Here is a 27,457-nt window from a genome sequence, read left to right as displayed (position 1 = left end):
TTGTACAAGTGAGCAATTGATGGTTAAGGGCCTTGCTCAGGTCTGGGGATCGAACCCATAACCTTCCGGTCACAAGACCAGTTCCTTAACCACCAGGCCATGACTGCCTTTTCTTTTTAAAATTATGAAAGAGAACATTTGATAATGGTGCATATCTTAGTATCCAAAACAAAAATGTTTTAGTGATTTGATGACATGAAACACTACACACAGAATAATGACGGATTTTATACATTTAAAATATAATTCATAATTGGTGCACAGCCTATTATCTAACAGACTTACAAAGTGTCATTAATTGCTATTAATAAGGTAATTGTCTTTATTCTTATAATTTTTTTAATAACCTTATTTGATGGCAAAAGTTCGATGTGTTTCCAGACTTCAGAACGGCCTCTTTTTGGCAATGGTTCCATTCTACTCGCTAATTTCTCTCTCTCTCTCGCTGTCTCTCTCGCTGTTGCTACGCTCTCTCCCAATCCTCGAACGACCCTCGAAGTGCCCGCGAAGATTTGCTCTTTTGAATCAGTCCCTGAAGCAGTCACGTGATTGTGTGCCGAAACTAAGCTTCAGACGTCAGCGGTCACGTGATCATTGTGGAACGAATCAAGCATCGATACAGTGGTTCGAAGCAATGGGTGTTGCTTTTGTGACACAAGCTTTGAAGCTTCAGGTTCAAGGGTAACATCACTAATGATTTCCATTTATGTCAGGCTTTCTTAGTATACATTAAACACATTAGATATAGGTGTTAGAGATCTTTTTACATATACGTGTGCTAATCATGGCACTGAAGCCATTCTCGTGACTTCAGTAGGCCTCAGATGTGTGTGTGTGTGTGTGTGTGCTCTCTGGACGGCCTCGGCTGAGGCCTAATCTGATGTTCCACTGGTGTACCTAAACTGACCTCGCTGGAGATGCCTAATCTCCACTTGGAAAGGACTACGGCGACACTACGTCTGTCATGTTATCACGAAGATGCTGAGCGTGGAGGGGGCATGCATCATATGCATCTGTCAAATCAGTGTAAATTATTTAATGTATTGTCCAATCACATTTGGTTAATCACCTCATGTTCACCTCGTGGACACCGTGTGTATTGATGATTAAAAGTATAAAATATGAGAGTTCGGAATGGGGAATTGGCTCTCTGCGACAGACACCTTGTGTGTTTGTAACGGAGATCTCAGGGTTAATCCATGCTTTGTTAAAATAAATCATTGTACTTTATTATCTAACCCAACTGCTTCTGACTTTTATTGTGCTCACCATTTAAGGGTTTCAGAATTTCTAACACATTTTGGCACCCCAGATGGGACTCCACGACAGAGGACGGCACACCTGAGGGGGAGACTAAGCGCTTAGCTCCTGAAGGCCTTACTTCAGTCAGCCAACGACAAATTCCGTTGAGCGGGACTCGCAGGTGTGTGTGCCTCCTCGGCGTCTGAGTATTTTATTATCTTACCCAACTGCTTCTGACTTTTATTGTGCTCACCATTTAAGGGTTTCAGAATTTCTAACACAACCTTTTCTGTGTTAGAATTTCTAACCACAGCCCATTTCTCTCTCAGTCAGGGTGTTTCGCCACCCTGTCTCTGTCTTTTAGTTTTTTCGTTTTTCTGTTGCCCTGTCTTTTCGAGTATTTACCTCCTGCGCCACTCCCTGGCCTCTCAAGTTTTCCTCCTGCTGTCATTTTTTCCTGTCTGTTTGGTTTTTGTTTTTTGGAAGGGTTTTGTGTTTTGCAGCGATTGGCAGCCAGCCAGTTACTTCCTCTGGTGCCCTTTGTTGCTCTTTGGTTTTGTTTTGTTATCCGCCTTGATCTTCTGCAAATATTTCTGTTCTCAGAGAATAACTGCAGTAGCAACAAGATCCTGTCAGTCAAGTCCAGCAGGAGTCCAGGACAGAGAAAAGACAGCAGAGGACAAACAAAAGGAAGCACAAGCAGTGGCGGAGCCAAAGGGGGGCAGCTTTTCTTGGGGGTGATTAATACAATGACAATCACAATGTATAGAATGACATTTACAATTTATAAGATGTTAAGTGCATTTAGGAGGAATTTAGCAGTAAGACAAAAACTATTTGAAATCTGAAAGTTCAGCAGTGCAACAACCAACATTCAAGTGACAGCAAAGCCAGAACAGCGTATGCACTTTGGACTTGACTTCATGACTTCTACATACAAAAAACATAAATAACATGCATCATAAACATAAGAAAACCAAAACATCGGGTTGGAAGACGAGTCTTGGACTCCTTTTAACAGGGTCAATGATCCCAGTATTTTAAACAGGTTCAGTGAGTGCAATAACGGAACAAAAATCCTGGCTGTTCCCATTGGAACAGCAAGCAACTAACCTCTTGTAAATATATACAAAGTTCAATTAAATAGGAAATGTGAGAATTTCTGCAATAAAGCCTAGAAAAATAAGTCATGGTACATGACGTTTACTTATTAACATACATACAGAACAAACAACTTGTGCAAACAACTTTAATTTCTTTGTACTGTACATGTCATTTTATACCCTGTATGTCATTGTATAAGGGCTATGAGATCAGTTAATAATTGTTCCCTAATACAATGACAATCACAATGTATAGAATGACATTTACAATATTGAAATTTATAAGATGTTAAGTGCATTTAGGAGGAATTTAGCAGTAAGACAAAAACTATTTGAAATCTGAAAGTTCAGCAGTGCAACAACCAACATTCAAGTGACAGCAAAGCCAGAACAGCGTATGCACTTTGGACTTATAGTGAACGAAAGTGAATACACTGCATCACAACACAATGGATCCCTGCACTCTCTTCATCGTACATCTGTTACAGCCACCGCGGCGCTCTTCTGAATGTTGGAAGAGGCGTTCAGATGTGTTTCAGCAGTTTCATGCAGTTCTCACACAAAGTTCAGTATTGTTGATGCTATGATCCAGTTAGCCTGACTGGTGTGGAATACGTGTCGGTATAAAATCTGATCCAGTTCTAGAATGTGTGCTCATGCATGTTTCTGGTGTACAGTGGGGTATCTAGATCTAGAGCTTTAATTCACTGAGTGGCCATTCTCAGACTCGAGTTCTCATGTTACTACTGGTGATCTATGCAGGGATAACCACATGATCCGTAGTGCTCCTTAAATTGGTCTGGCATGGTGGTTTATTTAGTAGTCCCTCTATGCTCTCACAGTTTAAAGCAACTGATGACCCAGCAGTCCTTTTAGGGTCACTTTGGGAACAGTTTCGTTTCCTTCGACGAACAATGAAGACTGTTGTTGCTGTTGTTACAGTCACTGCGATGAGTAGAACTCCAATCAAAACATAAAATCCCATAATTCTTGCATCATATCTCTTGAAAATGCGGCCATTCTCTAGAAAATTAAACATTCAGAAATTAATCAGGCATCTTAACAGTGATGCCAGAGTTTCCCAAAACTAGTAAGGAGCTGAACTCACCTGAGAGTAGATCGATGTTCCTCCTGATCTCCTGTCCTAATTGATCATTCTTTAGAATGAAAGTGATGGAAGAGTTGACACCACTGGTAAAGTTTAGTTTACTGTTCACATTATAGAGCTTTGTGTTGTTGTCCTGCTTGAGCTCTGTGAATGTGACATTGGTGACATCTTCTTCATCTCCCATCAGCCACTGCAGTGAAGGGGAGGGGTATCCTCCCTGTGAGGTCATCAGCAGGTCTACCTGTCCATCACTCAGCAGGGAGACGTGGATATGAGGCTCTGGGTAGAAGGCTAAATGGAACACAGCATTTTCAGCAGATACAAGATACTGAAATATCAGTGAATTGTAAAGCGGTTTAAGTCCAGAGGTGTCATAAAAATGCTTTATGACATTTAAGTCATAAAGCCTCAGACATTTCAGCAAAATGCCCATTACTTGTGTTGGGTGTCTGACTCTAAACTCTGATGTGTGCCATAAGGCATCATTACCTCCAATTTTCACACTGAAGCTCTTCCTCTGGCTTCCTATCGGTGTGCTGACAGAACAGGTGTACTCCCCCACATCCTCTAGGTTGGTACGTTCTAGTCTGAGTGATGCATTGCCTCTCTCCATTTCATCATGGTACAGGCTAGTGCGGTTGGCATATCGAAGGTTCTGGTAGCCCAGCTGGTCTTGGCTGTAGTAGAAGCTGTGGACGAACTCCAAACCATGCCTCCAGTGGATCACACTACTGCTCGGATCCCAGGAGCCCCCCACAGGAAAACTGCAGGGCAGCACCATGGGCTGCCCATACACACCGACATGAGGACCTGGGGGCACCGAGATCTCAAACCTGGCTACATGAATAGGGAAAATGGACTGTTAGCATGTCAAATGATTGGCTTGCACAATTGCTCACATAAGCACTTACAAAAGAACTTACAAAAACTCATTCACAAGTGAGGCTGTAGAATTGGGAACAGTAGTACAGTAACGCAGCCACAATACAGATAATAGATCATTTAATAAGAGTTGTTTACTTAAGTTTATTATACGTCAACAAGAATGATGAACAGAAAACAAGAACAGTATTTAACACTCATGTGGGCAAATTAAAAGTGTTTTTTAGAACATGTTTAGACTTCAGCTCTGGACCTCAAATTCAATTTTCAGTCCTGATGTTTGTATTCTCTCAGTTAATATATGACATGTATGTAAAGGGAGGGTGGAAAATCTGTACCACCTGGATCTCAGTAGCTGTAATTTGAATACACAAGTTTTATTTATGAAACATTAGCTGTACCCCTTAAGACCATTTGCACTTTTAGCCCACATTCAAGTTAAATGGAAAAAAAGAAAATTAATTTTTTTTGTGCTGATCATCATTTTAACAAATACAGCAATATGTTACTTATGTTATTTTTGTACAGTGAAGGCAAAAGAAAATAACCTAGTGTTCCTTTGTCTCCTCTGACACACATGCTGCAAACTTTAAATAAGGCAGTGGTCAAGGAATTAGTGGCAACAGAAACGTCCATGCTAGGGTGAGCAGGGACAAAAATCAGGAAATAACATTTTCCACAGAAGCTGAAAAAATCTCACATTTTATAAATTTTATAAGTGCACTGTCGGCATATGAGTTCTTAATGTTCACTTTGTTTTCTTTCTGACCCTTGTGTATATCTATGCATGTGAGGACTCTGTGTGAAAAGAAGCAGGCATTCATAACGGTACTCTTGTTTGTAGATAAGAACGTCCCATGCTGTACCCAAGTAATACAACCACCTGCTCCCTCCCAGCGGAGGGATAGCACCCACCTCACCAAGCATGGATGGGACCAATGAGACGCGACATGCATAGCAGCGAAAGGAGTACAATATCAGCCGTCACTTTGCTACGAAGCTAGCAAACGAGGCTGAAGTTGGTTACTTATTTCAGAGGCCTGCTGTATGCCTGTAATGTCTTACAATTGAGTTTTGCCTGGCCCAAGACCTTACAGGCATACAGCAGGCCTCTGAACTTGCCCCTCTGAACCATTTCACCTGTGTGCTTAACTACTCAATATGTCATGTTTCCAGTTAGATTTGAGGCATAAAATGATTCTGGGCCAGGCCAAAAACAGGTTTCTCTTACATATAGGAACTAGTTATGTATGATTCAATTGAGTTTTGCCTGGCCCAAGACATTACAGGCATACAGCAGGCCTCTGAACTTTCTCCTCTGATCCATTTCACCTGTGCACTTAACTACTCAATATGCCATGTTTCCAGTTAGATTTGAGGCATAAAATGATTCTGGGCCAGGCCAAAATCAGGTTGCTCATTCAAATAGGAACTAGTTATGTATGATGCATGTGTTATTTGTCTGGCCCGATGCCTTATATGCATACAGCACACCTCTGAATTTGCCCCTCTGAACCATTTCAGTGCGCTCTCTGTGCACTTAACTACTCAATATGCCGTGTTTCCAGTTAGATTTAAGGTATAAAATGATGTTGGATCAGGCTAAAATCAGGTTCCTCTCTTAGGGAGTGACCTGTTCTTCATGATGCATTTGTTATTTCTCTGGCCCACCATCAATAAGGCTTTCAATAATCCTCTGAAACTGCCCCTTTAAAATGCGTTCACCTATCTGCCCACTGCTCAATATGCCATGTTGTGTGCTGGTATTTCTTCTTCCAATTATTTGTGTTCTAGAACAGCATTTCTGTGTTTTTAGTTTTCAAATCTAAGAATATGTTTCCTTACTTTGGAAATGTTGACGAATTCAATCATCGTGTACAAACTGCATACAATTGAAACGACTTGAAATAGAAACCATTTTACAAATGAAATGCTTTCATTATATATATTTTTTTTTACATTCACAAAATCAGTATGAGAAACAATAACCTCTTAAATGTCTGCTCCTACGCTCGTTTAATGTAACGTTTAATCTATCGCTTTTAAACAAAGTGCGCAGCAAACACGCATCGTGAACATACCCTTTTTGAATAAGTAACCAACTTCAGCCGCCGAATACGGAGCTGCGAATAAGTAACCAAACGAATCTCAAACTGCGAATAAGTAACCAACTTCAGCCTCGTAGCTAACAAGCAGTCAACAGAAGGACGAGCGGCTACTGTTCACAGGTTGGCAGTTTCTCTACTGTGTTATGAAAAAATGCATATGGAAAGTTTGGAAGAGTGTCTTCTAATGAAGCGCAATGTGTACATTTACACAGCAGGGTTAAAATACCTTAATTAACATGCCGCACGTCGTTCTCAATTTAAAGAGCCCTTTCTAGTTTCTGCTGCAGGCAGGATATTTAATGCAGTCTATCTCTCAGGACAATCTGTCCATGATTTTGCGGGGTTTAAAGCAATTAGAAATTATTGAGAATGAGTATTTCGTTGGGTAATAACTTTTGAATATATTGAATATAAGTGTTCCATTGATCTTTTTCCAGTAAATGTAGATTTCATTAACTTTGCACCTTCAATTTGTAGCCTGTGGGACTTATGGCGCATTTCCACTAGGGCCTGCTTGGCGCGGTACGGTTCGATACGGGTCGATTCGCAACGGAACGGTACGGTCGCGTTGTGTTTCCATTACAATGGTGGACCAACACAATGTGGGTGGAGTCGCTGTTGGCGCACGGGTTGTAGTGTCGTGACATCATTTGTATACGACCACAACACCGGTCGATGCCCCATAACACATAGCATTATTGTATCTTATTTATCTTTATCTTCATTATTGTATGTGGTTGCTCTAATTATTGATAATATTTTGGTATTACTCAAACAGGCTGAACACACCCTGCATAAAAAGCATCAGTCATACAATCAAATGAAATCAAACTTTATTATGAAATAGATATTTAAAGTACAACATATGTAAATAATATAGTTATAGTTTAAAAAAGTGCAAAAAGCAAATATATACGTATAGCTTTATATGAAATAAATATTTATAGTACTACAAGCAACATTTTGTGTGCTTTTACTGGCGTCTGTCTCGCATGGTGTTCACAAGTTCGCCAAGCACCCCGAGGAAAGCCCGGTTGAAGGAAACATTTTCCGCCAACTCCGCTCGCCTCGTCAGTGGAAGGGGAATCTTGAACGTAAAAAATAACAAATATTAAACACAAGTATTCCCGTGAAAGCAACAACAATATAGCGTAACTGCACAAAATGTGTAGCACGTCATCGCTGCTGATGCTTTGTTTATGGCTACAGCTAACTAGCAACTAGCAAGGCTAAGAGCTAGCTATTGTACAGTAGTGACTGTGGTGGTAACATTAACTACAAACACAGCTCTAAATTCCTGCGTTTACAATAGATGCGTTCATATTACGTTCATATTACATCTTTTACGAGCCTAGTAGTAAAACTGAAATCACAATACACTCACCATTCTCCGTGGCCTCCAGCACCAACATCGCCGTGTCCAGCACGTTTTCTCTTCCGTTACTGGCTGGCCGGTGACCGTATATGACATCCATTTGCTGGAACCATTTCCAGTCTTTGCGGTTTGCTCCGCTGCGTCCGTTATGGTCCTTCACCGCCCGGTAATCGCGTTAAGCTTTTTTAGCTTGGACCGACCGGCACTGCTGAACGGACCGCTGGTAGCCATGAGTGGCCATTAGCGCGGAAACCTCGCTAAAAACCTTTACATTTCTAGTGGCCCCGTCCAGTTCGCCCTGGATTTTTTGATCGCTGATTATTAACAGAAAGGTTTGTACCTCGGCGTTTGACCAGGGAACAGACTTCGCTCCTTGGGTTTTAAAAATGGCTGAGGAGTCCATAGCGAAGGAGTCGCTCTCCTGACGCAACCTATGACGACACTCCCTGGCCAATCAGTGTCATGCTGTCCCTCCACGTCACAGAACTGTACCGCTTCGGAACGGTTAGAACCTCAAGCGAGTCGGTACGAAAAAAGTACCCAAAGGGGCCGGCTCACAGGGAAGTGGTACTAATGGAAACACTCACAAACCGTCGCGAATCGAACCGTACCGCGCCAAGCAGGCCCTAGTGGAAATGCGCCATTAGTCCCAGTGGGGAAGGAAATGGAGGGGCACTAGGACCCAGCAGGAAGCATCAGCGTTTTGGTAATCACGTAATGTGGATATAAGGAGCTCCCTCGATACCCGTGAGGTGCCGCCATTGTGGAAACGTGTGCTCGGAACGCGAACGGAGTTTGGAGTTGCCGACTTTGCCGGGTTCGTGGGTTGATCGCTTGTACGCAGGAGAAACGGTATGTGAATGCTTTGGGTGTGTGTGTCGGTGTAAATAGTAGTGCAGATGCCGGTGTATTGACTCAATGGGCTGGCTTGTTCATTTATAGCTGGATGCAGTACGGAGAGTTTGGGCTGCTGACACAGTCATTGATATTGGGGGAGAGGATTGGAAGTGCAGGTAATTATGCTGTTTTGTGGCAAAGTTGGATACGGCCTGAAGAAGGGGACTGAATTCTGTTAAGGAGTGACTCGGTACGGTCCTGTTTTAACTGCTGGGTTTGTTTACATATATTAATTATTTCTAATATTTTTGTTTAGTTGTCCGGGGAGGCTGCAGAGGAGTGGAGACGCGCCTGTGGTGCAGCCGCTGTTTTTTCCCACCTTGATTTGTGTGTGTGGTGTGTAGTACAACACCTACAACGAACTCTACAGATTTTTACTTTATATTGGGCATTATTGTCGATTTAAATCAGTCATAGTTCTGCATTGCCAGTTAGGTGAGCTCTATCTGCTTTGTATTTTATTTTAAATAACCAGCTGTAATTGTTGTATTTTAACAGCCCCTTTTTATGTAAGACTCTATAGCTGGGTCCCCTTTTTTTTTGGGTTGTCTGGTGGTTGGCAGTTCACTTTAGCCCAGGGTTGTGTGCTGTGCTTGGGGTGTTTGAAACAGTTTACGTTTGAAAGTCTGGGGAGTGGCATTGCGCACTTGGGTGTGTGTCCAAATTGGAGGATGCAGCTAATGGTTGCAGTGATTATTTTCTTGTACCTGGGCTATGCGTAGCTGCCACCCACGGGACCCATTTGAGGCTGTACCTAGTGTTACTATCTTAGAGTCTTTTAGCCTTGGGGTTGTGATGTCATCGCTCCTCCTTTTACATTTGTTATAATAAAAGTGCTATCGTACCTACAGCTGTGTGATCACTGTATGGGGATCATCACGGGGAACCATTACGATTGGATGGGGCTTTTCCCCCCCCTTTTATAATTCGGGAGTGGCGTAGTTTACATTCGTTTGGGTTACATCGGCTACATTTTGGCGCAGTCGGCAGGATCACACAGCTGGTTTTCTTAACTGTTGGAAAGTTAGAGTTTTGGTTGTGTTGGAAGTGGGAAAAAAACAGTGGTTGCAGTGGATTGGAAGGGGAAACCAAAGTTCAGCAAGGATCGTGGAGGCTTGCCTCTGATTGGCTACTTATTTTTTGGTGGTTGCGTTTTGTTTATTGTAATGTCTACTGGTACTGAACCCGGGGCGGTAGGGGAAAGTATGGGGGAACAGCTAAGGGCATTATTGGCCAGAGTTCAACAGTTGGAGGCAGATAATGCAAGGTTAAGAGATGCTGCAGAATCTAGTAGTTCTGTGCCTTCAGTTCCAAATAGACCAGATTGCTATGTTTATGTACCCAGAGAAAGAAAATGCCCCAAATTCTCTGGCAACACTAGCAGTTTACCTGTAGAGGAATGGGTTGAAGAGGCCCGTCAGTCCTTGAGTGTACGCCATATGCCTCAATGCGAACAAGTTTTATTTTTGTTTGATCATTTAGAGGGTGAGGCCAAGAATGAAGTCAAGTTCCGGGCACAGTCCCATAGGGATACAGCAGACAAAATCTTTAATATATTATCAGAGACCTATGGGGCCTCCCAGTCATTTGTTTCTTTGCAGAAACAGTTCTTTCAACGCAAACAGAGAGAGGGAGAATCTGTGCGTGAATATTCGCATGCTTTACTGTCTCTGATGGGGGCAATCATGCAAATTAAACCAGGGGGTGTTCCAGAGTCAGATATTCTGGTACGAGATCAATTTATTGAGCATACAAGGGATGGAATGTTGCGACGCGAACTGAAACGTTTTGTTAGATGTAACCCTGATTCTTCTTTTTTAACAGTTCGGGGTGAGGCGGTTCGTTGGGTTGAGGAGGGAGAGCATGTGCCGGCCCCTAGGACTAGAGCTTATTCATGCGATTCGAGGGTTCATGTGGTGGACGATTGCGCTGTCAATGCCGGCCCTAAAGATGAGCTGGTGGAGGTAAAAGCGTGTTTGCGCAAACAACAAGCGCAATTGGATGCTATTTTAAAACAGTTAAGTACATGTCCTCCAGGTTCCTCTTTCAGCACGGGTAATGGTAGCGTAAGTCGTAGACCATACCGTTTCCAACCAGATGGAAAGCCTATTTGCCATCGTTGCGGACAACCGGGCCACATAGTTCGATTTTGCCGTACGCATATGGGAACTAGCTCTAGTGTACCCAGACTGGAAGGGGTGGTCGGGGAGAGTCAACACCCGGGGGTGGTGGGTTATGCTTCCCAACAACAGGGAAACTAGTACCCCCTGGCGAACGGAGCCCAACGTCAGAGGGGGGTTTAGGGGGCTCAGCTATTCCGGTAAAACAGTCCTCGAAATTGGTGGGGACTCGACCTTTGGTGGAAGTTGGTATGGGGGGCATGAAGGTTTCTTGCTTGATTGACACCGGGTCAATGGTAACCACCATTCCAGAAAGTTTTTTTAGACAACACTTCCAGCCTGGGGTTGGTGGTAAGTTGCAGGAGTGTAATTGGTTGCAGCTTCGAGCTGCCAATGGATTAGAGATCCCATACCTAGGCTATATGGAACTTGATATGCTGATTTTAGGTAAGACTCTTTCTGGAATGGGGGTTTTAGTAGTAAAGGACCCCGCTGGCCCGCTGGCTAGTAGTCAAACTCTTCAGGCGCCGGGTTTGCTGGGGATGAATGTGATCAGTGAGTGCTACGATGAACTTTTCCGCCAACATGGGTCTGCTCTGTTTACTTCGGGTCCAGCTCGGGGGGCTAGTGAGGCATGGAAGGAAGCTTTATTAACATGTCAGAAAACTTGACGGTTTGCCTTCTTCAGGATATTTGGGCAAGGTGAGGTCTAAAGGCCGGGCTGCGGTTTGCATCCCTGCGGGGTCCATACAAACAGTTACTGCTACTTGTACTAAGGTATTTGGTCAGGCTCTCCGTCATGTACTGTATGAACCAAACTGTGGGAAAATGCCCGATGGTCTATTAGCCTCTAGGTCTTTCGTGACTATCGATAATGGAGAAGTTTCTGTGCCTATTGTAAATGTGGAAACCAGGGATATCTGGCTTCCCCGCAGAGTGGTTCTGGGTGCATTATTTATGGCTCAGGTACAGCCAGCCAGTGGCCACATGGTGGTGTTCGGAGAGGAAACTAATGCCCAGTGTACAGTGCAAGTTCAGTCCGTCCAGACTCCAAAGGACATTCTTGACCTGTCTATCTCTTGGTCTAATCTCAGTCCTGCACAAGAACAGAGCAGTAAGGCCCTCCTTCAGCAGTATAGCTCCGTCTTCTCTTGTAGGGATGGAGATTTGGGTTGCACCAATCTCATAGAGCATGAAATACCTTTGCTGGAGGACGCACCCGTACGGCAGCGATATCGCCGCCTCCCTCCCTCACAGTATGAAGTGGTCAAGACACACATTGGAGAGCTGCTGGATCAGGGAGTAGTGCAGGTGAGCTGTAGCCCCTATGCCTCCCCTATTGTCGTGGTACAGAAGAAAGATGGCACCATTCGCCTCTGTGTAGACTATAGGCAACTTAATTCTAGGACCAGGAAGGATGCTTTTCCCCTCCCTCGTATAGAAGAATCATTGGACGCTTTGGCCGGGGCCACCATGTTTTCAACACTTGACATGGCCAGTGGGTATAACCAGGTGCCTATGGCAGACAAAGACAAGGCGAAGACCGCATTCTGTACACCATTTGGTCTTTTTGAGTTTAACAGGATGCCCTTTGGTCTGTGCAACGCACCGAGTACGTTTCAGCACTTGATGGAGCGCATTTTTGGGGATGAGCGGTTCCAATCTTTGCTACTTTATCTCGACGATATTGTCGTCTTTTCTTCTGATTTTGGGAGTCATCTGCAGCGGTTAGAGGTGGTTTTGGCCCGACTAAAGCAATACAATCTGAAGTTAAAGTTGAAGAAATGTCGCTTCTTCCAGTCTGAAGTTAAGTATCTGGGGCACGTGATTACCAAAACGCTGATGCTTGCTCGCATACTTACGGAAAAGTGGTTCTATGTCTATGGTGCCCCCCAGCGGTTACATTCTGATCAGGGCCGGAACTTTGAGGGGGACCTCTTGCGAAGCTTATGCAGACTGTATGGGGTTGAGAAAAGCCGCATCACACCCTATCGACCACAAGGAAATGGGCAGTGCGAGAGATTCAATCGCACCTTGCATGACCTACTACGAACTCTTCCTCCAGAGAAGAAGCGAAAATGGCCACAACACTTGCCCCATGTGCTGTTCGCATATAACACCACTGTGCACTCCTCCACAGGTTACAGTCCTTTTGAGTTGATGTTTGGACAAAAACCACATCTTCCAGTTGATGCATTGCTGGGAACTCATCCAGAAGGTCAGCTTGAGGTCCCTGTGGAGGACTGGATTACAAGACACCAGGAACATCTTCGGTCAGCCTATGAGTTGGCAGGCCGCCATCTGCAAGAGGCAGCGGCCCAAAGAGTACAGCAACAGCCCAAGGGAAATGTTGACCTCCTGCCGCCAGGTACGATAGTGTACAAGAAGAACCATGTGTTGGGTAGGCATAAAATTCAAGATGTGTGGGACGCTAAGAAGTATGTGATAGTGAAGTGCCTAGATGATGTGGGACGGGTGTACACAATTACACCTGTTGAGGGTGAGGGCAGGAGGCATAATATTCATCGGACAGAACTACGAGTGGCTCCAGGGCCAACACCTCAGGTGGTTCTTGGCGAAGGAGAGGAACGGGTCCCTTGCCCAGTGAGTAGGACCGAGGCCCAGGATGATCAGGATGAAGAGGATGACTGGAGTGGCCCAGTAGTGGTAGTGGCACCTCGTGATGCAGACCTAAGAGTGCAACCTGCGACTGTAAGGCCCCCAGCACCATCATCTGAACCTGGGGAAGCAAGAGAGGAGCGCAGTTCCGCTCCAGCCGTTAGACCAACAGCTGAGTTGACCCCAGTTTCCTGTGCTCCCCCAGCCACCGTTGGCCCCGTCCATCGGACTGGCAGAGCAACGGCTGGACTCCACTCTAACCCGCACCACCTACCTCGGGCTTTTGCGGCCCACGGTAATGGGCAGGTGGGGGCTGCAGTTCACCTTCAGGTAGATACTATTCAAGCCTATTTTAGACCATGGTGTTAGACTAGTTGCCGCCGGGACGGCGACTTCTTAAGTGGGGGTGGATGTAGCCTGTGGGACTTAGTCCCAGTGGGGAAGGAAATGGAGGGGCACTAGGACCCAGCAGGAAGCATCAGCGTTTTGGTAATCACGTAATGTGGATATAAGGAGCTCCCTCGATACCCGTGAGGTGCCGCCATTGTGGAAACGTGTGCTCGGAACGCGAACGGAGTTTGGAGTTGCCGACTTTGCCGGGTTCGTGGGTTGATCGCTTGTACGCAGGAGAAACGGTATGTGAATGCTTTGGGTGTGTGTGTCGGTGTAAATAGTAGTGCAGATGCCGGTGTATTGACTCAATGGGCTGGCTTGTTCATTTATAGCTGGATGCAGTACGGAGAGTTTGGGCTGCTGACACAGTCATTGATATTGGGGGAGAGGATTGGAAGTGCAGGTAATTATGCTGTTTTGTGGCAAAGTTGGATACGGCCTGAAGAAGGGGACTGAATTCTGTTAAGGAGTGACTCGGTACGGTCCTGTTTTAACTGCTGGGTTCGTTTACATATATTAATTATTTCTAATATTTTTGTTTAGTTGTCCGGGGAGGCTGCAGAGGAGTGGAGACGCGCCTGTGGTGCAGCCGCTGTTTTTTTCCCACCTTGATTTGTGTGTGTGGTGTGTAGTACAACACCTACAACAAACTCTACAGATTTTTACTTTATATTGGGCATTATTGTCGATTTAAATCAGTCATAGTTCCGCATTGCCAGTTAGGTGAGCTCTATCTGCTTTGTATTTTATTTTAAATAACCAGCTGTAATTGTTGTATTTTAACAGCCCCTTTTTATGTAAGACTCTATAGCTGGGTCCCCTTTTTTTTTGGGTTGTCTGGTGGTTGGCAGTTCACTTTAGCCTTGGGGTGTTTGAAACAGTTTACGTTTGAAAGTCTGGGGAGTGGCATTGCGCACTTGGGTGTGTGTCCAAATTGGAGGACGCAGCTAATGGTTGCAGTGATTATTTTCTTGTACCTGGGCTATGCGTAGCTGCCACCCACGGGACCCATTTGAGGCTGTACCTAGTGTTACTATCTTAGAGTCTTTTAGCCTTGGGGTTGTGATGTCATCGCTCCTCCTTTTACATTTGTTATAATAAAAGTGCTATCGTACCTACAGCTGTGTGATCACTGTATGGGGATCATCACGGGGAACCATTACGATTGGATGGGGCTTTTCCCCCCCCTTTTATAATTCGGGAGTGGCGTAGTTTACATTCGTTTGGGTTACATCGGCTACAAATTGAAAAGTATAAAAATAATAAATTAAATTGCGTGTCCAAATGCTCCTGACCCGGCCCCTCTGTCAAATTTTAGAACCCATTGTGGCCCGCAAGTCAAAACGTTTGTCCACCTCTGAATTAAGCCCACGACAGACTTTACTTAGGGGAGCCCGGGTATGGTTGTAACATGGGGAGAGTTGTAACACCATCAGTTCCACCCATCATGGATAAGATAGGAGTCATATGATGATTCCCGTATTTACCCAATTCCTCCCTGATCCCACATGGTGAATATCAAGGCTGTAAACAGGCACATGCAGATTCCATCGAGAAAAAACTGATTTTGAGGTGAGAAAGTAAATTTCTGAATCAAGACTATATTTTGTTTAGTACTTATACTATTGCAGATAAAACCATATGAATTATATTACATTAAACTGTAGTTTCTCAGGTAAATTGTGATGCATTTTTCTCCTGTTAATTTCAAATCACCTTGCTAATACAGCTAGTTAAAAAATGGCTGACAGGGGTGGGGTGGGTTGTAAACACAGCTTTAAACGTGTTACACAGTTTAAAACGTGTTACAGCCAGAGTTGTATAATCCAGGTTCAGAAAGTAAAAGTCCTCACCAGGATTTTGCTCAAGCTTGCTAGATTTCTAATTAGTGCAATCCAGGTAAAATGAGTGGAATCAACACAATCCAGGAAGCCTGAGCAAAATCCTGGTGAGGACTTTTACTTTCTGAACCTGGATTATACAACTCTGGTTACAGCCATCACCTTACATACAACTAAGAAAACTTTCTTGATTTTTTATCATTTTAAAGAAAGCCTGACAGAGATGTGTCTGCAAATGTTTTTAAAATAAGCATCTGATGAGGTCACAAATAAGGGCAAGTCAGTGAGATAAATTGCAAAGGCACATGGTATCTGCCATGTAACACACACACACACACACACACACACACATTGACATTGTTTATTATTTGACCTACATGTTCTTTACACAGGTACATTGTATTAGTGTTCATTAAGCATACATATTTGTTGGATATGAGTTATGGTCAGTCTCAGTGAGAGACATTGTTCTGGATTGTTCTTTTATTTAAAAATGTATATTTTTGAAGCATTTTGCATGGTGTGGCCTCTGTTTGTGCTTCTTTTGTCTAATTGTTACAACTTAGTAATGTTGGAAAAAAGAAACTTAACGTGAAGCGAAACTTAATGTTTTGCTAGCATTTTAGCATTAATTAACTGCTTAGCATGTAAGAGCCTCTTAGAGACAATAAAGTGTTAACAGATATATTATAGTGTACACATAGAAGCAGCAACTTGAAGTGTAGGATGTGGGAGAAATAAACAAGATGCCTGAAAGATTGAGAAATAGAAACTTGGGGAGAGAAAGAGTATGAAAGGGAGGACATCGCCCAGCACGGGAACTTTTTGCTTGGACGCTGCTGAGATCCACTTGGGTTAGGTGGGAGCAACATACTTTGGTTATTTTGTACTCACTTAAATTCCATATAAATTGATCTAAAAGAACTTTTGGTGTTAAGACTTTGCTTGGATAACTCAGTCAAAACCAATCGATTCATCGGGGCAGTATCGGGGCCTATCTGGGTCAGGAGAAAAAATTCCAACAGTAACCCCCTGCCCTGAACATTTGCAGCATTGCAATACCCCATTACTGCTGGTAGTCGAGCCATACGATAGACTTCAGACAAACATTTAAACTATTTTGTTCAGTGTTTATTAAGCAATTGAAATACATTACTAATTGTGTTTAATGTTGCAAGTAAATTAAGTATTTATGAATGTAGAGAAAGCTCTTTAAATAATAGCAAAGTGTTTCTCTGTGCTTTGACAGCCTTAGTATGCGGTGAGCAGCGAAATACCATAAAATTAAGCATATAGGCGCAATCGGATTTAAAGCGCGGATGAATCGCAAAAGTGTGAATAGCTTGACCGTGGTCTTAAGGAGCTGGAGATGCTGGTGCATGCTTTTATTACCTCGAGACTCGACTACTGTAACTTTATTTACCTCTATTAGTGTCCGTGCTCAGGGACGCATTCAAGCTGTTCAAAAAATTATTTTACTTGCTTTTCAATATTTAAGGGGTAAGGCGCCATGCTACCTTAGGGCGTACTCACACTAGGCACGGTTTGCTGGATCCGTGCTGGGGCCCGGTTATCCCCCCTCCCCACTCCCCCTCTGGCCTGCACTCACACTCGCTTCAGCAACCCGGCCCGAGCACGCTTACGTCATCACAACGCCGCTTTATTTGGAAAAAAAGCGCGCTCGCACAACACTATAGAGTTCACGATTCTCTTTTTATTGTATTTTTGGAGTGCAGAAACACGGTGCAAGCACAGATTTATCGATAATTTAACACAACGATTGTCTGCTAATCGCTTTGCCGCTATGACTGTTTAACGTGAGCGTCGCATCACTGATGTCATGTTTGAGTTCCAGCGAAATGAACCAATCAGACGAGGCACCAAGCGGGCCCGGGCACGGATAGCGCTCACACTAGAAGCGAACCGTGCCCGAGTCCACATGAATCGTGCCCTGGCCCACCTCTTCAAAGCGGGCCCGAGCACGGTTAACTGATCCGGGCCCGGGCACGGTTGGAGCGCTCACACTAGCCAAACGAACCGTGCTTCGGCAGGCAACCGTGCCCGGGCCCGGATCACAGAGCCTAGTGTGAGTACGCCCTTAGTGACCTCTTACACTGTTATGCACCTCAGAGGGTGCTAAGGTCTTCTGAAGCCAACCTCTTGATTGTTCCCCGCTTAAAAAACATTGAACCCAAACTCTGGAACACACTCCCTTTGGTTTTGAGGTCAGCTGACTCTGTGGAATCTTTTAAAAAACAACTAAAGACGAACCTTTTTAAGCAGACATTCAATTAATCGGTATTACAGTATATATTGTGCTAATTTTGTGCAACCTGCTCATGTATTCTATAATTTTATGTACCTTTCTATTATATGTATTTATATACTTCCTCCATTGTAAAGCACTTTGTGATTCGGTCTGTGAAAAGTGCTATATAAACTTTACTTACTCGCTTTCTTACAATATTGAATTCTAACCTATCTATGTTACTATCTAGGATGCATTCTGTGAATAGATGCAAAGCCCTTTGTACGTCGTTCTGGATAAGAGCGTCTGCTAAATGGCCTAAATGTAGCTATTTAGTTAGAGGTTTCGAAATGAGACTGGGAAATTTTAAAGGAAATGCACTTACTGTAACAAGATACTCCACAAACAACAACCCATTGAAATGAAAAGGATGTTCGAAAATTTACATTAACTGTCATATCATATCATTTTATTCAGAAGATGCAATTGAGCAGTAACTTGAGCTAAGTCCCACAAATCAAAGTCTCGCTGACGGGACGAAGCAAAAGTGGCAACAAACGCTGAGACCAGTGGTTTTATTGACATACCTCACCGGGCGGGTCCTAGCGGGTCCAAGTACGCACGTCGTGTTATATGAACTTGTTACATAAATAAAACACGCCTGTAAACAGAGTGCATAGCAACCACTGTGATAGGGGTTTTGTGCTGTTTTTGAAGACGTACAGACATAATATAAGTATGTAAAACTATATATAAAACATTATCACAACAGAGAATAAACATACCAGGGTATAATAAAACCACACATCATCTCTATTATTATTAAATAATAGCTAATAGCTTTTTAAATGTTCTAAAATGAATAGGACTATCTAAAATTGATTCAATATAAAATGTTGATATCATGAGGAAAATAAAGGAAGTGTTGCTCTTGATATGTATTGTTTTGTGTATGTGGTATTTAGCTAAAATGAACACTATAGCATATCTTAATGCTTCAAGCTGTACCAATTAGTGTTAACCAGGATTGTAGCTTATGCAGTCTGGTTTTAGCCAGAGTAGGGCAGTGTAGTGACGTCAGCTATGCTGGTTTCGCGTCTCTGGATTGCGCCACCCACGCTGAAAGCTCGTGCGCGCGGCGCCTACGTGTTCTGTTCGTGAAACGACGAAAATGTCTCGCGCTTTTAGTGCAGATATTGAAAATCTAACAAATGTGTTCTGTTCCTTATTTAAACATCCGGCTGTGGTCTAATGCACAAACGGAAAACATGTGGTAGATATGCATTCGGTTAATTATATATCACTTTTTTAAAGCAATATAAAATAATGATAATAAACCACAGCATTCACTAACGTAAAGTTGCCGCCACGTTTGTAACCCGGTAAGGTCCAGATCAGAGTCGGGCAATCAGCACAAGTGTTGGTCAAGAGTTGATTATAAGGACCCACCCATTAAATTACTACACACCCTCAAAACAACTACCACACGCGATCACATATTAAATCACCACTCTAGCGAATTACAAATAATTTACAGGTGCATCTCTATAAATTAGAATGCCATGAAAACTATTTATATTAACAATTCAATACAAAAAGTGGAACTCGTTTATTATATTGATTCATAACAAACATAGTGATCTATTTAAACTGTGGCGGCATGGTGGTGTGGTGGTTAACGCTATCTGGGTTGGATTCTCGGTCTGGTCCGCTGTGTGTAGTGACTTGGACATTTTTTTCAACATTACTTAATCACATTTAAAATAGTTTTATTAGATGCAGCACAATGTAACTAAAAAGATGCCTCAATTGTCAAATTTGATCATGCCAGTCCAAAGATATTCACATTTAAATCGGCCCTATTTTTTATGCAATTAACCTAAAACGAAAGGAAATCTTGTGATCAAGAAATGTGAACTAGTTTTAGCATGTGGCTAGTCCGTGCCCGCCGTTATCATGATTCATCGGACCAACACGTTGTCTTGGGACCCTTAAAAACTACCTTAAACTGTACAGACTGGGATAAAACCTCAGAGGGTGCTAAGGTCTTCTGAAGCCAACCTCTTGATTGTTCCCCGCTTAAAAAACATTGAACCCAAACTCTGGAACACACTCCCTTTGGTTTTGAGGTCAGCTGACTCTGTGGAATCTTTTAAAAAACAACTAAAGACGAACCTTTTTAAGCAGACATTCAATTAATCGGTATTACAGTATATATTGTGCTAATTTTGTGCAACCTGCTCATGTATTCTATAATTTTATGTACCTTTCTATTATATGTATTTATATACTTCCTCCATTGTAAAGCACTTTGTGATTCGGTCTGTGAAAAGTGCTATATAAACTTTACTTACTCGCTTTCTTACAATATTGAATTCTAACCTATCTATGTTACTATCTAGGATGCATTCTGTGAATAGATGCAAAGCCCTTTGTACGTCGTTCTGGATAAGAGCGTCTGCTAAATGGCCTAAATGTAGCTATTTAGTTAGAGGTTTCGAAATGAGACTGGGAAATTTTAAAGGAAATGCACTTACTGTAACAAGATACTCCACAAACAACAACCCATTGAAATGAAAAGGATGTTCGAAAATTTACATTAACTGTCATATCATATCATTTTATTCAGAAGATGCAATTGAGCAGTAACTTGAGCTAAGTCCCACAAATCAAAGTCTCGCTGACGGGACGAAGCAAAAGTGGCAACAAACGCTGAGACCAGTGGTTTTATTGACATACCTCACCGGGCGGGTCCTAGCGGGTCCAAGTACGCACGTCGTGTTATATGAACTTGTTACATAAATAAAACACGCCTGTAAACAGAGTGCATAGCAACCACTGTGATAGGGGTTTTGTGCTGTTTTTGAAGACGTACAGACATAATATAAGTATGTAAAACTATATATAAAACATTATCACAACAGAGAATAAACATACCAGGGTATAATAAAACCACACATCATCTCTATTATTATTAAATAATAGCTAATAGCTTTTTAAATGTTCTAAAATGAATAGGACTATCTAAAATTGATTCAATATAAAATGTTGATATCATGAGGAAAATAAAGGAAGTGTTGCTCTTGATATGTATTGTTTTGTGTATGTGGTATTTAGCTAAAATGAACACTATAGCATATCTTAATGCTTCAAGCTGTACCAATTAGTGTTAACCAGGATTGTAGCTTATGCAGTCTGGTTTTAGCCAGAGTAGGGCAGTGTAGTGACGTCAGCTATGCTGGTTTCGCGTCTCTGGATTGCGCCACCCACGCTGAAAGCTCGTGCGCGCGGCGCCTACGTGTTCTGTTCGTGAAACGACGAAAATGTCTCGCGCTTTTAGTGCAGATATTGAAAATCTAACAAATGTGTTCTGTTCCTTATTTAAACATCCGGCTGTGGTCTAATGCACAAACGGAAAACATGTGGTAGATATGCATTCGGTTAATTATATATCACTTTTTTAAAGCAATATAAAATAATGATAATAAACCACAGCATTCACTAACGTAAAGTTGCCGCCACGTTTGTAACCCGGTAAGGTCCAGATCAGAGTCGGGCAATCAGCACAAGTGTTGGTCAAGAGTTGATTATAAGGACCCACCCATTAAATTACTACACACCCTCAAAACAACTACCACACGCGATCACATATTAAATCACCACTCTAGCGAATTACAAATAATTTACAGGTGCATCTCTATAAATTAGAATGCCATGAAAACTATTTATATTAACAATTCAATACAAAAAGTGGAACTCGTTTATTATATTGATTCATAACAAACATAGTGATCTATTTAAACTGTGGCGGCATGGTGGTGTGGTGGTTAACGCTATCTGGGTTGGATTCTCGGTCTGGTCCGCTGTGTGTAGTGACTTGGACATTTTTTTCAACATTACTTAATCACATTTAAAATAGTTTTATTAGATGCAGCACAATGTAACTAAAAAGATGCCTCAATTGTCAAATTTGATCATGCCAGTCCAAAGATATTCACATTTAAATCGGCCCTATTTTTTATGCAATTAACCTAAAACGAAAGGAAATCTTGTGATCAAGAAATGTGAACTAGTTTTAGCATGTGGCTAGTCCGTGCCCGCCGTTATCATGATTCATCGGACCAACACGTTGTCTTGGGACCCTTAAAAACTACCTTAAACTGTACAGACTGGGATAAAACTTAAGGAAACAATAAATAAGAATATAATGTAACGGTCCAGTTATCTATTAATATCTTTTGAACAGTCCCACGATGTTTTTGAACGGTCCAAACGCGAATTTAAATTTCAAGCAGTCTAAAAAAGAAACAGAAGCGCGAAATGCGCATTCTTCTAACGGAATGAGAAAAAGCGGTCATTCAATTATATCATATTACGAAAACTCTGGGAAGAACCTCAGCGATAAAAACAGCGATATTTTTTACTGCGCGCTTGCGATCACTGATTTCGCTTAGACGTAGTGGAGAAAAATGGCCGCGGCTCAGTCATGCGGGGATATGTGGATGAGGCACGTTCTCCCTGTGCCTGTGTGTTTTCTCCTCCCACACTCGAAAGACATGCGTGTTAGGTTCATTGGTCACTCTACATTGTGTGAAAATTAAGTGGTAAAGAGGATGGATGGATTTCTGCTAAAGTTGATGATTATGGCTTACAACCAATGAAAACCCAAAACCATTATCTCTAAAAATTTGAATAGCCCTACTATATAAGACCAACTGAAAATATTTTTAATTCAGAAATGTTGTCCTACTGAAAATTATGTATAGTAAATGCACTCCATAGGCTACTCGGTCTGGGCTCCTTTTGCATGAATTACTGCATCAATGCGGCGTGGCATGGACGATCAGCCTGTGGCACTGCTGAGGTGTTATGGAAGTCCAGGTTGCTTTGATAGCAGCTGTTATCTCGTCTGGAAGGCAAGGGGAATTTATGGAAATATTTAGGCCTACAGTTACTGGGTACCATGGACACTTCTTTTTGGACTAAATTGAACTAACTAAGACAAGCCATAAGGCGTCTATGTTTTACAGAATGACTAATGACCCTGGCTGTAATAATGAGAATCATGTAAAAATATTGTGGCAGAGAGACTTTGAATGTGAAGTTGAAGAGGAAACCTCGTTAAACATTTTGTCATGTTATGGGAGACTTAGAGAAGTAAAGGGAAAAATTTGTATAAAATATTACACAGATATTACAGGACATCTTCACGACTGTATACAATGGGGATAGTGGATAATGATCACTGTTGTATGTCAAACGGAACAGGGTACCTTTGTACATTGCATATGGGGGTGTCAAATCAAGTCAATTTTATTTATATACAGCTTTTTACATGTTGTGTCAAAGCAGCTTTACAAGCACATGGCTCCAGAGTGTGCATTTTTACAACCTTTCAAGCAATATTGTATATGCTGTGAAAATGTATAGAGACAAGGATATGCCTACTTGGGCAATAGAGAGACTGTATCAAATTTAACTAAGAGAGAATACAGAATTGTTATCACTGGCCTGGTGTCAGCCACACGGATCATTATGAGGCACTAGAAATCAATTAAAATACCTGACCTGGAAGAATAGGTTGTTGGTAGAAACTGCGTCTTCTGAAAGTATGTAAGCTAGAATATCTGATCAATGTGGTAGGCTAGATAGTAAGGAATGAGAAGAATTGTGCTGTGTCATCTTGGGATGTTTAACCGGAAGGAACTTTTCACACTACTTGAGCTTTAGTGTAGAAAATAGCATGGCTGGGCTGAAAAAATCTATCAGATAAATCTAGATAAAATCGTGAAGCTTACAGAACTACAAGCAGGCCTATGAATCTTGCAGTACTACAAGCAGGCTATATCTGCAAACATAGGGAAACTTGTTTGGAAATAAAAACTTTACTTGAAAAAATATATAAAGTTCATTCACTTCAAAATGCAAGAAGTTTGATATATATAGGCCTACACACTGCTCAAAAAACCTTACAGTACTACAAGCAGGCTGTATCTGCAAACATAGGCAAACTCGCGGTTTGGCGAAATTATATTTCCTTAACGTGCTATGTTATTGCCTTCACGATTACCGCTTTGTTAGAATCGCGGATCCCATGGAAAAGCCCTCTCCTGTCTTTGTGTTCACGCCCATTGTTTCAGTCGCCACCTCTTGTAATGGTATGCACCAGTGTCTAGTTTATGTCGCCTTCGTCCTTGTATTTAAACCCCATGTTCCGCATTCCTTATTCGTTCTTGTTCGCAGTCTCTCGAGTTCTCGCTAGCTTCGTTTGGTATTATGCTCTAATTTGTTTAGTCATTTCCCATGTATGTGTTTGCACATTGTTTTCCTGCTCATTCTGTTTTCTGTTGGCTGTACTAGTTTCCTGTCTCTGGTTTTGTTTTGTCCTTATTTGTCGTCCTCGCATTGGTCCTGCTTCTGATCGTTTTAATAACGCTTTCATCTTCACACTATCGTAATCTTTTGGTGCTATATTCGCTTTGCCAGTCATATTCTTAAATATTTCTTAAACATTTCTTAAATATTTATTTACTTAAATATCAATTTATAAAGCATTAGTAGTTCATTACTAATGGATGACAGAAGCCACTGAATTCTATTCCCTCCAGTCAGGACTGACTTTATGGTCAAAGGTCACCTGGTGTTTGGCAACAAAAATAGAACGAGTCGTCAACACTAGTTTTTCAGGAATGACTTCTATAATCCAGTGACACAGTTACTAAATAGTTTCCATCAAGGGCTCAATATGTGACTTAAGGAGTCTAACGCATGCGCGAGACAAAGGGCATCACAAAGGGCCCATGTCTGAGCAAACATTTCCATGTTATTAAGTACAAACATTTTACAGAGAACAGGCTGGAACTCTAATGCTGGCAATATATCAGAATTCAGATGCCCACAGACCTAAATGAGAGCAGTGTATTTATCAGAGCAATTATGTAAAACAGCCCAGGGATCTAAGCCAGCAGGGCTGCAACTGAACAGAAACAGTGTCCAAAGGAGTAGTCAGAGGCAGTCCAGGTTGTAATATCCAAAAGGCCAGCAGAACCAGGCAGAAGTACAAAAGGGCAATTACAATAGACAGAAACACGAGACAAGAGTACAGCCAGATGCAGAGCCTTTTACTTTAAAGCTTTTACTTTCAGTTATGGAACAGTGTTCCAGCTCCAATATGAGATTCTGACACAGTTCCAATTTTTTAATCTAGACTTAAGACTCACCTATTTAATCAAGCCTTCAGTTAATATTCTACATGTGAAGGTGTGGAGCTCGTGGGCCCCCAGTCATCGAGTCATCTGGTAATCTGAGATATTGATGCTGTCATCCAGCCATCATGCGTTCACTCTAGTTGTGATAATGTTTTGGGTAGAAATGAATGTCACAGTGAGCCCTCATGACTGTGGTCACCTCCAGGCCCCTCCCTTTATGCTGCTATAGATAATCCTGCCAGAGACACATACTAATCACTGGCACGTGTGTTTTATATATAGCTGTTTCATTTGTTATTTTTATATTTAACCTGTAGTTTCTATCCTGGTTACATGCTTCTACAAAGACTATTCCATAAAAGCACCTAGAAAATGGTTTGGCTTGTCAGTGGATGCCATGGATGGATGTGCCAACGCCACCTGTGGTTGTGCCGATGCCACCAGCAGACACACCGATGCCGACTCCTACTTGAGGCCTAACATTCACATTGGAGGGACTGCTCAGCCTAGAAATAGCTCTATAAATATGGACTTGGTCCTCCCAAGGTTTCTTCCTAATCCCTGCCTAGGGAGTTTTTCCTTGCCACTGTCGCCCCTGGCTTACTCATTAGGGATCTGGACCCATGCACTTGTAAAACTGCTTTGTGACAACATGTGTTGTAAAAAGTGCTATATAAATAAATTTGACTTTGATAGTATGTAACCTAATAAAACCTAAATTTAAAAAACCTAATAAAAACCACACCTTCTTTTCATGATTTAAATAATTTCCATAAATTAGATAATGGTCACACCCCATAGTTTCACTTTACCAAATCTGGCCCTCATTGCAAAAGGTATGGACACCCCGTGCTCTGAAGAGTTTCTGATTTTTCTCTGAGCACGGAGCTTCCCCTTGATGTCCGTTTTGATATATGCAGAACGCCAATGGCGGCTCAGATGTGGCATTAGCATCTGGACAACTGACAAACATTGTGCATAGGTATTTTATTTGCAAGGACAATGCAAAAGCAAAAAAAACAAAAAACAATGTCACCTCGCAATATGATAATATGATTTTAATATTCTAATGACAATCAATAATCATGTATTATCACAGGCTTGAATGAAGGGAAGGAAAACATTTTCAGAAGTTATTTTAAGTTCAAAATACAATAAATCCACATACTTTATATAATTTAGGTCTGCTATCTTAATCTATACAATTATACAAAGACAGTTGTGCACCATTTTCTTCTCATTTAGGAGGATAATTAGCAGCTAGTAATATATATGACAATTCTAGGCATTGTGCCTATTCACAGCTGCTGTTTAGCTTATTAAAAGCTTCTATTGCTTAAAATGTTACCAAGCTAACCACAGTTATGGCCTAATTCGGTGGTTTTTCAGATGTTATGGTGAAGTCTGCACACATGAAATCATCCATTAGGGAGGCAAGTAAAGCAAATTTAAAAAGGTCTTGTTCCTGAAATGTAAAATAAATAAATAATGAGGAAGGTGTCAAACAGAGGGAGGTGAGAAGGTGGCTGAGGAAGGTGACTGAGGAACTTACATGAACAGGATATGATCATGTGCAGCTGATGAGATACACCTTTGTGTGAATTATTTTAAGCGTAAAGGTGTCTCAATTAAGTTCTCACCATAATTGCATTCGTTTTAAACTACATTTTACCTTTCTTAATTTTTATTTACTTATTCATATTACTTGGATCCCTCAGTATTGTTAAATATCCACGTCACAAATATAGAAAAATATACCTTTCATAGGGTGTCCTATGTTTTCACATGACTGTATGTTTGTGTACACACAAACACAGGGGTTGGACAATGAACCAACACAATAAACGAGAGAAAACAAAAACACTTGCGGAGAATATTCAGCGCGGATAACAGGGGAGAACAGAAATACTTGCGGAATGAGATCAACGCGGATAACAAAGCAAACCCAAAGAACAAACAAGGACGCCAGTAATAATGAATAAAAACTTCTGTCTTAAAGCAATCTGAGAAAAATATGGAGGTTGGAGCTTGTTTTTGCAAGCTAAGGAAATCAAAGTTTCTTCTGTCAACAGGCTCAACAAGACAATTAACTTCTTTCAAAAAAGTGTCTTGTTTAGTGTTAAGAATATATTGTGTTAATGAACAAATGCAAACAAAATATTCCATTAAGTGTTTGCAAACATATCCCGAAGACTATACATCCTGTGAAATTATTTTCAATTCACATAGTCTGCCTCAGTGGGTCCAGATGGACCCTTTATCTGGATGTGAGTGCAGTTTATACCACAAGTGACATTTGGAAATCCTGGAGAA

General features: G+C 41.9%; 1 protein-coding gene and 1 long non-coding RNA gene across 3 annotated transcripts in view; both read left to right on the top strand.

The window, feature by feature from the left end:
* The first annotated feature begins 6,536 nt into the window (after positions 1–6,536).
* LOC143475990 (uncharacterized) overlaps positions 6,537–27,457 on the top strand; it is a 36,302-nt gene continuing 15,381 nt past the window's right edge. Inside the window, exon 1 of the long non-coding RNA XR_013121208.1 lies at positions 6,537–6,563. This is a non-coding gene — a long non-coding RNA (uncharacterized LOC143475990). The remainder of the gene's footprint in view (positions 6,564–27,457) is intronic.
* On the top strand, positions 6,853–14,695 carry LOC143475987 (uncharacterized). Of its 2 annotated transcripts, XR_013121207.1 has the most exons (5): positions 6,853–8,670; positions 8,761–8,831; positions 8,972–14,089; positions 14,180–14,250; positions 14,391–14,695. XR_013121207.1 is itself a non-coding variant. In XM_076973889.1 (3 exons), the coding sequence occupies exon 3, from the start codon at positions 11,664–11,666 to the stop codon at positions 13,821–13,823; it is 2,160 nt and encodes a 719-aa protein (XP_076830004.1). In that variant the 5' UTR covers positions 6,853–8,670; positions 8,761–8,831; positions 8,972–11,663; the 3' UTR covers positions 13,824–14,384. The 2 variants fall into 2 exon arrangements, 1 of the variants encoding a protein (XP_076830004.1); XM_076973889.1 differs by lacking the exon at positions 14,391–14,695 and having other exon boundaries at positions 8,972–14,384.

The sequence above is a fragment of the Brachyhypopomus gauderio genome, chromosome 15, assembly GCF_052324685.1.
Source record: "Brachyhypopomus gauderio isolate BG-103 chromosome 15, BGAUD_0.2, whole genome shotgun sequence".
In the NCBI taxonomy this organism is placed as follows: Eukaryota; Metazoa; Chordata; class Actinopteri; order Gymnotiformes; family Hypopomidae; genus Brachyhypopomus; species Brachyhypopomus gauderio.
Note: the sequence above shows the minus strand (reverse complement) of the source record. Positions and strands in the feature narration are given on the sequence as shown.

Bases quoted from the DNA above. Each gene is read 5' to 3' on its own strand.
- LOC143475987 (XM_076973889.1), top strand. From the start codon at position 11,664: ATGCCCGATGGTCTATTAGCCTCTAGGTCTTTCGTGACTATCGATAAT.